General features: G+C 46.7%; 1 protein-coding gene across 1 annotated transcript; it reads left to right on the top strand.

Annotated features, from left to right (window-relative positions):
• The first annotated feature begins 3,074 nt into the window (after positions 1–3,074).
• Positions 3,075–4,466, top strand: DEFB121 (defensin beta 121). Its single transcript, XM_032419948.1, has 2 exons — positions 3,075–3,132; positions 4,339–4,466. The coding sequence occupies exons 1-2, from the start codon at positions 3,075–3,077 to the stop codon at positions 4,464–4,466; spliced, it is 186 nt and encodes a 61-aa protein (XP_032275839.1).
• The last annotated feature ends 5,791 nt before the right edge of the window (positions 4,467–10,257 follow it).

Below are 10,257 nucleotides of genomic sequence, written 5' to 3'. Positions count from 1 at the left end.
GATTAGATTTGTCCTTCCTAGAGTTTTATACAAGTAGATTTGCTCAGTATCTTCTCTTTTGGTCTGGCTTCTTTCACTCAGTCCAATGCTTTTTAGATTCCTACATACTGTGTATAACAGCAATTAAAGCTTCTTTATTGCTGAGTAGTATTCTATTATATGGATAAACTGCCATTTATTTCTTTGCTACTGGATGGATATTTAAGTTGTTTCTACTTATGATAAATAAAGCTGCTGTGAAAATTTATGTATACTTTTTGGAATCGACATAACTCTTTCTTTATCTTGGATAAATACCTAGGAATGGAATTGCTGGATTGTATGGTAAGTACGTTTAACTTTATAAGAAACCATCAAACTAAAAGAAAACCCCAGGGCTTGGGCGCCTGGGTGGCTCAGTTGGTTAAGCGACTGCCTTCGGCTCAGGTCATGATCCTCGAGTCCCTGGATCGAGTCCCACATTGGGCTCCCTGCTCGGCGGGGAGTCTGCTTCTCCCTCTGACCCTAACCCCTCTCATATGCTCTCTCTCATTCTCTCTCAAATAAATAAATAAAATCTTCAAAAAAAATATTAAAAAAAAAAAAAAAAAAGAAAACCCCAGGGCGCTTGGGTGGCTCAGTGGGGTAAGCGGCCGACTCTGGATTTCGGCTCAGGTCATGATCTCAGGGTCCTGGGATCGAGCCCCGCGTCGGGACCTGTGCTGAGCGTGGAGCCTGCTTGAGATTCTCTCTCTTTCTCCCTCTGCCTCTTCCCCCCACATCTTTCTCTTAAATAAATAAATAAATAAATAAATCTTTAAAAAAAAAAACCAGACCAAAACAAAACAAAACGCCCACCAAACTGACTTCCAAAGTGGTGATACCATTATAGTGAGCACTGGTTTTCAACACTCAGCCATATTTATTTGTGTGCACCTAATTCTCCAGCTTAGGATAGCCCTCGGCATATTCCCTTATGGAAAGTGTGGGGATTTCTTTGGAACATGTACCCAGGTTTAAAATTTCTGAGTCACGACAAATGCTTACACTTAATTGGACTACACATCATTAGATCCTCCCCAGAATGGCTGCTTCCATCTCAGAGTAGGAGCCAGGTTTTGTAGGGCTTGCTACTCTTAGAATTTTGGGATTCTTGTCAAGAAGAACGTAAAATTACAAATTCAAAATTAGGTCCAAAAGTGAATATGTATTGAGAATGAACTAAGAAATTACAATAGGTTGCTGGGACCTTTTAAGATCGTTAGCTTTATTAACGTTTCCTGATTGCAACCTTGTTTGCCCTCCTTAGCTAGAACAATCTAGAATTCTCGGCACTCACAAGAGTCCAAGCAAGCGAGGGGCCCTGAAACTTCATGAGCTTCATCGTCACTCTGCCTCTGATCCTCACCCCACCAGCAGTCCGTGAAGGTTCCTCTTTTCTCATTTCCCTGACACTTTTTGGCATTATTCAGCTTTCTAACGTTTGCAGTCTATATCCAGCCCGCTGCCTGATTTTATATGGCCCATGAGCTAAGATTGGTTTTTACATTTTCGAATGGTTGAAGAAAATGAAAAGAATAATATTTAGTGACGTGTAAAAATTATATGAAATTTCAGTGTCTATAAACAAAGTTGGATTGGAACACAGCCCCACCCATTTGCTCACACGCTGGGGTCGCTTTTGTGCTACGAAGGCAGAGCTGAGTATTGCAACAGAGACTGAGCAGCCCGCAAACCCTAAAACAGTTACTATGTGGGCCTTAACAGAACAGGTATGATGGCCCCGGGTCTAGAGGGTTCATTTGTCTTGGGGCCAACGGTCTTATTCCATATCAGAAAGGAGATAGTCCTCCTGTTGGTGTGCCCCGGTTTCTGCCCATTTTGATATGATAGATCTTTCCATTATTGTGCTAAAAAGCATTTGGCTCTTTTCTGATCTGTCTGCCAGCCTTATGTATCCGTAAGCCATTACTCTACCTCCTTCCACTCCCAGACTCAGGGCCTTACTACAGAAATGCTTTGTTATTGCTCATGTGCCCGTGGGTAAATGCACTTCGGCGGGATTGCTCTGCTTGGGGCTGGAGTAGCAGGGGCGGCTTTATTTCTCACCGCAAATCTCTGGGTCGGCCGGGGTGGCCCTGCCCCGTGCGTCTCTCATTGTCTTTGGACCACGGGGGCGTGCTCTTCTCCTGGGGATGGCAGAGGCACAACAAGGCAAGTGAAAACATTCATCACCTCTTAGAGCCTAGGCTCAAGACTGGCACCTTGTCACTTCTGCCCATGCGTCATTGGCTGAAGCAAGTCACATAGCCAAGACAAAAGTGAGGGAGAGCAAAGTGCATTCCCCCTGGGGTGAGACCTTACAAATGTGTGAGTTCAAGTGGGAGTAAAATTGGGGTCGATAACGCAATCTACCATATATTATAGGAAAAACCACAATGGGAGCAAATTGGCCTTTCCTTTGGCACCTAGGAAGATGCTACTTGTTCTTCTCAAACATGCACTGTTAAAAGAAAGGTCTGTCGCCTCCCTGCTCATTGCACTCCACAAATGCTGACAAGTGAGTTTCCGGTGGTGATGGCCATGGGGCCATTAGGTATTTCCCTCTGCTTCTGCCCTTCCCTTACTAATGAACCGCCAACATCGTAGGGTGTCCTCATTGCTGGAGGGAACCCAAGGAACACAGAAGTAGCCCTCCTTTTCTGTCTCATTGCTCTCTCTCTTTTCTTTTACCAGACATGAATTCATAGTAAAAACATTTTCCCCCTTCTTGGCTCTCCAGTTGTATTATAAACTTCCTCAAAGGTAAGGCTATGTCTTCTCTTTGTTAATGTCTCTTCCCCCCCATCCCGGCCTCCTCTGGAAGTTGCAGGCAAGGTGGTGTATTCAGTGGCCAATCCACCAGTGTGGTTGACTACTTGCCCATCTGTCCAATCTTCAATGACTGTTCCCTTTCTGGTTCACTGATCATGAGTCCGCCATGCTCCTCGGGGCAATAAATACCAGTCTGGACTGCCCAGAATGGAGCCCTCTTCCTGTCTTGCCAGCCCAGAAGCCTCCAAGCCTCCTAATCTCCCCCTGAGCCCCCAGCGTCCATGAAGCTCATTCTCGTGGTTTTGACTATTACCCTGCTCCTGGTCCAGGTCACCCAAGGTAAACAGGATCTCTCCTAAGGGGCGGTGGGTCATGTTCAGGGAATTCTAGGGTCTCTGACAGCCTGGGCTAGGAGAATGGCAGGCTCCACAGAGGCCTTTGGATGATCTCTGTAGCCAAGGGAAAATTTGATTTGTCTGGTTCCAACTGATCTTGCCAGCGCCATTACTTGACACTCTGATCTCTGGCTCGCTCTGGAAAAGTGGAACACGATGATCTGGGCAGAGGGTATGTGCAAGAGAGAGATTTGGATGTGGAAGACAGTAAAAATAGGTACTTTTCCAAAAACAGTGGGGGGGAGGATTTGAATTTTGATCTATTGTTGCCTCCATGAAAATGGTTCCTGAATTTCTGATTTAGGATTCTTTTTTAAAAGATTTTATTTATTTATCAGAGAGAGAGAGAGAAGGAAAGCACAAGCAGGGAGAGCAGCAGGCTGAGGGAGAGGGAGAAGCAGGCTCCCCGCTGAGCAGGGAGCCCAATGCAGGACTTGATCCCAGAACTCTGGGATCATGACCTGAGCTGAAGGCAGATGCTTCACCGACTGAGCCACCCAGGTGGCCCTCTGAGGATTCCGATTCCATTCTCAGGCAACCTCAGTTTATCCGGGCTACTTTAGCTTGTAGGTTCTGCAGAGCAGCTGTTCCTAATTATCTTGGCTGGTTAAGACCAGCAAAACGGCCTAGGATGTTGTGGAGAAGGGAGTATGACATTCTTGGGAATTTTACCGATGCCCTAGAAGATGTCCAGATGGATTTATTTCAGATTCCTGTCCCGTTTCATTGATATGGTCAGAGAGGGTACTGAGGGCAAAGGGGAAAGGGAGCTGATACGGGACACCTGGTTACACTATACTATGGGGGAGACGAAACCATGGAGAGAGGGGGACTGCCTGTCTCCCCCAAAGGAGCTGGCCAGGGAGGGGAAGCTGCCCAATAATAGGTCCCAGGCCACGGAGTGGGGAGGACTTTGGGATTGTGACTGAGGACACAAATGGGAGAAGAAAGGATAATGGCCCATCATCTCTCCTAAATCTGGAGGATGCCTTGTAAGGGCTTCTTCCCCATATATGTCCTGTTTCCCTCACTACTGGCTTCTCTGCTGGACTTTGACCGCCCCCTTCCCCCAGCCCTCTGCTTTATTTCAAGACTGACCCTGCCCTCTCCTTTTTTTTTTTTTTGTTCTCTCCTTCCCTTTTGATTGCAGCCATGTATTGCTGGGGCAAGTTGGGGAGGTGCAAAACAACGTGTGAACAGAATGAAGTATTCCATATATTATGCACAGATGAAGCTAAGTGTTGTGTAAATCCCAAGAATGTACCTGTCAAAACTTGATCCTTGGGGCGCCTGGGTGGCTCAGTTGGTTAAGCGACTGCCTTCGGCTCAGGTCATGATCCTGGAGTCCCGGGATCGAGTCCCACGTCGGGCTCCCTGCTCAGCAGGGGTCTGCTTCTCCCTCTGACCCTCCCCCTCTCATGCTCTCTCTCTCTATCTCATTCTCTCTCTCAAATAAATAAATAAAATCTTAAAAAAAAAAACAAACCAAAACTTGATCCTTAAGTGCACCTGGAAGCCTGGGGTAAGCTGTATAGTCTGACCCCTCTAGCCCAACGTTGAGTCCAACATCATTAGAACCCACAGTTTTATTAAATCATTCTTGGCTGTACCATTTGCGTCTGGCAGTTTGGCCTCATTATACTTACAAATCAATAACAAAGGAAAGTGTGTGTGCGGATTAGGGAGAACGGGATGGACCAGTAGGTCGTAATAGTCTGTTTTGCACATCGCTCCTAGCCTGCTGGCCCATAGCTCGTCCCAGATGATATAAATGAAGAATGTTCGTTCCATCCATTTGATTCTTGTTTTCTAGACCAGCACTGCCAATAGAACTTTCTGCAGTGATGGAATGTCCCGTCTCTGTGTTGTCCAATATGGTAACTACCAGCCGCAGGTGGTTATTGAGCCTTCGAAATGTGGCTAGTGAATAAGTGCACGGAGTGACCTGTTGCATCCTTGTTTGTAATGCAAAAGCAAAAGCCAAAAGCATTCTAAATGTCCATCAGTAGGAAAATGAAGTATCCATGCTAATGACGACTATGTCTCACCTAAAAAAGATGATGTAAACATACCTAACTCCGCAAGACATACTGTGGGGTGAAAAAAGAAAGACATCCCCTGAAATGGAAAACAAAACATCAGTTTTCTGAAGGTGTGTATATATGTATAAAGTCAGCAGGGGACAACAATGCAGATGCGGATCATTTGTTTTTTAAATCATTCCATAAATACATATTATGTGATTTTTATTAATATCTTTTCCCCTGAAAAGACATTAAGCTCCATGAGGACAGAAAAGAAAAAGAAAAAGAAACGTGGCTAGTGTAACTGGGGAACTGAGTATTTAATTTAATTTAATGTAATCTATACTTATGTTTAGATAGCTAAGTGTGGGTAGTGGTTATCATATTAGACACTGTAGCTTTAGGCTCTTGAGATACAGGCTGCTTCTTTTTCTCTACTTTCACTCCAAAAGGCTGCAACCCTCCCTGGATAAGACCTGCAAATCTACCCTGTTAGGGACTCTAGGATTGTGTCTCATCATTTTCTTCAACCTGCAGAGAGAGCTGGTATCAGGCCCCATGTGGGTTCCTGCTCCATCTCTCTCCTTCCCTCCCAGTTGGGGCCACATGATATTGAATTGTGGGCTAGTCTTTTTCCAGGACTGATCCTGAACTGAGACAATGGGCATCTTCCCATCACCTACTCACTCTCCAGTCCCTTCATATGAGAACACTAAAACTGGCCTTAGCCGTATGGCTTGCCTCCGTCATCCCCAGCGCACCCCTCTGCTGTAACTTCCAGCCTCAGTGTCTAAGTCTTAATGAAAGTGTCAAAGGAAGAACACTGGATTCAGAATCAGAAGGTCTGGGTTCAAATCCTTGACCACATATCCGCCGCATGATGCTAGGCAAGCCATTTAACCTTCTCTGTTTTATCTTCTCATCTCTAAAGTGAGGATTCATCCCACCAGAGGCACAAGGCTGTTGTAAGATTAAATGAAATAACAGGTAGGAAATGTGCAGCACAGAGGCTAGCGCACATTTGATTCCCGTTAAGACTCCGGAGGCCCTCCTCTTCCCTTCTCGTATCAGGTCCGCCATCATGGCCCCTTGAGTCTTCCTTGGCGATGCCTTTGTACAAACCCTACTATTACGCTCTGCTCTCTTGGCTCAGTCCCTCCTTGGTGTCTTTCCTCTTCTTTCTCACACCTGATAATTTCCCCCTCCAGGTTACTTGAGCAGGCATAGAAAGTGAAAAGATCATCTTCTTTCTGCCCAGTTATTGGAAGGAGAGCCAGGACTTTGTATTCTAAATCCTGGCCTTCCTTTGCCACTGGGGAACTGAAAAAAAAATGTATGTGTGTGTGAGAGAGAGAGAGAGAACGAGTTTCAGGGGCTGCCCTGAAGACAACCCTCCCCCCTCCATCTTTGTTAGAGAGACCCAGGCACAAGGAATGCAGTTAGACAGGATTGTCTCAGGAGGCGTGGGATGGAGATTTTAGCTTCAAGTTCAGGAGAGGAGTGGCCTGGCGTTTGGAGGTGTTGAATCTCCACACAACAGGGAGAAGAGATGGGGGTTTGGTTCCCAGGCTGTTTGATAAAGCGCCCCGAGGTGCTAAGTCCTTGGATGGGACTGCCGGGGTGGAGACAGCCACTGTGATGGCTGTGGTCCTGGGAGACACAGCACAGGCCTCCATGGCCGGGCCTGTGGTCAGCGGGGAGGGCCCTGGTGAGCAACAATTCTCCAATGCCCAGAGCTGCCCGATGAATGGCTGGTGGAATTCATCAGCAGTAGTCTGAGCATGAAGAGCAAGAGAACTGAAGATCGTCATCATGAAGTAAGGAGCAGGTTCCTCCTCATTTCCCAGAATCATGGGGTCCTAGTAGGATCAAGAGGAGGAAGGCAGAAGACCCCAACAGTCACTGACATTGGGCATCTCCCCAACTTTGTAAGTGGCATCTTGGAGCTGAATTTAAAATGCACATGAATAAATAAAACATTGGCTGAGGCTTGAGCGTGGTGGCGCCTTCATGACTGGTGTGTGGCTATTAACGTGTTAACGACTCTCAGAAGCAACACTCTCATCAGCACCGTGTCATGGCACATTGCTTGAAGCAGGACGCAGTCGGGGACATACTGGTGTAGCAGCATCTCCAGCTGCCAGCCCCTCTATCATAGCCTCGCCACACTTGCATGCAAACTTGGCCTCATATTGCCTCTCTCAAGCCAAAGCCCCTCATCTGGATACTCTTCCTGCCTCACTGGGAAGGCGAGGAGAAGACGTGAGTACGTGCAAGTCAAAGAAGTCTGTAGAAGGCTGTGATTTTATGGTGCTTGTTTCTTCCACCTTCTTGTCATATATTTTTTAAAGATTTTATTTATTTATTTGAGAGACAAAGAGCAGAAGCAGGGGGAGGGGCAGAAGGAGGGGAGAGGGACCAGCAGAGTCCCCATTGAGCTGGGAGCCTGACTCGGGGCTCGATCCCAGGACTCCGAGATCATGACCTGAGCTGAAGTCAGATACTTAACAGACTGAGCCACCCAGGGGGTCCCCCTTCTTGTCATATTATTAACCTCACAGGTTAGAGGGAGGATTCGCTGAGGTAGAGTAAAAGTACGTGGCCTGTGTGGGACCTGCTGGGAACTCGATCACTAGCACTAGCCTCCCCCTCTGCACCATGGGATTCAGGCTGCAGGGCATGGGCAGCGTTTCAGGAGCTGAAAAATGCAACTGTGCAGATTTCAGGGGGTGGGGGGTGCAGGTCTTAGAGAACTGGCCAGGCCGGGCTGTACCGTGTGGGAGGCATTACCAAGACTGAAGCTACGGTCTGTTCTGGTCTTGGCAGGATCCAGGAGATACCACACAGTTCCCAGGGGCCAAGTTGGCTCTCTGACCAAGCTCTGCCTCTTTCCCTATCTCCTGGTCTCTTCTCCCATGGTGGCTTCTCCCACACTGGCCACGTTGGCAACCCGTGCCCCCTGCTGCCCACTGCCCTTAGCCTTGGCTCGGTCTCCTGGCTTAACAGAAAATCACCAGGCAACCGTCATGCTCCGGAGTCAGAGCACGTAGGGGCTCGAGGGGGACCATGGGGCTGAACTGGACAGAACTCTAGGCCCTGGCACTTGATGGTCTGAGAACAAATACACATGTGCACATGTACTCAAGAACATACAAACACACACCCACCCGATTACAAGTCTACACACGAATGACATGCAAGTATAAACATACTCACACATAAATATTCAAGTACTCACATATACAAAGTACCCACAAATAACCCGGGCACACAAAATATACATAAAATGCACAAAATGTGAGCATACACAGCTATGCATGAATTTACACATACACACAAGTACATATAAACACAATGTAAGGTAAATATAATCTCAGATACCCAACTAGAGATGCGCTATAGCAATTAACCCATCTTTTTCTGTTTCTCCTTATCTCAGTCAAGGCTGTTTCTCTGAATCATCCCAGTGCTTCCTGGCAATCTCTGTCTACAAGGAATCATAAAGGGGCTTATGAAATATTGCAAAGAACTGTCACAAGGCAGGGCCTGGAATCCCCGGAAAGAACTTCTGGTCTGTTACAATAATAAAGCAGATCTTTCTACTGCAGTCAGGAAGTGTCAGGTGTGTTATGTCTTCACTAAATACTTTCTGTGGATTCGCTCATTTGGTCCTCCTTAATAACCCTACGAAGTCAGTACTATTATTACCCCCATTGTACAGCCAAAGAAGCAGGTTCAGAGTTGATAACATTTTCTAAGGTACTACAGGGAGCAGACGAACTTCAGAACCCAGGCTTGCCAACATCCTGCTCTGCTGTCCGGTTCCGTGCCGAGTCCTGCAGACGCTGAATGACATCCAAAGATTAACCATGTAAAATCCAAGCAGCTCCGTTCCCAGCTCTGGACCAGATAGAACGCCTGGGATCTCCACTGCCCTTGCTGGATGTTTTCTCCTTTTACCCCCTTTCTGTTTTGTGCCCTCCCGGCGACAATGCAGGCCATGTGATGATTTCTCCCTGGAGGAGAAAGAGCCTCCTTGCTAGCCTTCCCTTGCTTGCCTCTGCCTTGGCAATTATGTTCAGTCTGGACTGCCAGAGTGATTTTTCTAGGCTAAAAAAAAAAAAAAAAAATCTGACCATGCCCCCACAGTCCTCTCTAAAAGATCTTACTATTCCCCATGGCTCACAGGACGGCTTCCCCAGCCCTGAGCATGGCATTGAAGCTCCCCGCCCCCCACACGTGGTGGCTGCCTCATGTCCCTCCAGGTCTCCCCTTCTGTTTCAAACATTCACAACCACAGCCGTTTGCTGACCATTCTCCTGACTTTCCTCTGTGGAAATCGGCTTTCTGTCGTCCGTTCTTCTCCCCACCCAGGAAGCCCTGGAGCAGTTCATGTCCTCTGACCAAGCCTCAGTTTTGTTAGATGTGAGTTGGAGGTTTATGATTGCCCCTTCTGATGGTAATAAAAAAGATAAATATGAGGATGACGATAATAATGATAATGAAAAACAACAACAATAATAATAAATAATTATTCAACACCTACTATGTGTCAGGTACTTTGCTAAGCAATTTACATAAGTTATCCATCCCATTTAATTAAATCAGAGATAGTTCTGATCTGTATTTTATCGTAGGATGCTCAGGAAATTTACCTCGCTCGGGGTCAACAGGTATCAAATGTCAGGGCCAACACTCAAATTCAAATCTGTGTGAAATCAAAACCCATGCTCCATTCCTGGTATTCTAGGATTCTAGAATTCTCTTCTCTCTTCTCCTTTCATAGTTTCTGAAGCGCTGCCAGAAGCCCAATCCTTATTCAGCTTCTTGAGATGCTGGACCGAAGGGACACAGTCCACGTGCTTTCTCTACACTCTGGAAGGACTTGGGTTACTACCCCATTAGATCACTTCTCCCAGGTCACTTTCTCAGTGTATGTTATTTATTCAGACCATAGGTATTTATTAAGTTCCTGTGATGTACTGGGTGTGTCAGAGGTTGTTAGCTCTTCCCCAGGATCCTTCCTTCCCTTCTTCTTAGTAAGG

Source organism: Phoca vitulina, unplaced genomic scaffold (genome assembly GCF_004348235.1).
Source record: "Phoca vitulina isolate PV1807 unplaced genomic scaffold, GSC_HSeal_1.0 scaffold22, whole genome shotgun sequence".
In the NCBI taxonomy this organism is placed as follows: domain Eukaryota; kingdom Metazoa; phylum Chordata; class Mammalia; order Carnivora; family Phocidae; genus Phoca; species Phoca vitulina.
The sequence above is the reverse complement of the archived record's forward strand: the minus strand, read 5'-3'. Positions and strand labels throughout refer to the sequence as shown.

Coding starts and splice junctions, on each gene's coding strand:
- DEFB121 (XM_032419948.1), top strand. CDS start 3,075: ATGAAGCTCATTCTCGTGGTTTTGACTATTACCCTGCTCCTGGTCCAG. Junction 3,133..4,338: donor CCTGGTCCAGGTCACCCAAG/GTAAACAGGATC, acceptor TTTTGATTGCAG/CCATGTATTGCTGGGGCAAG.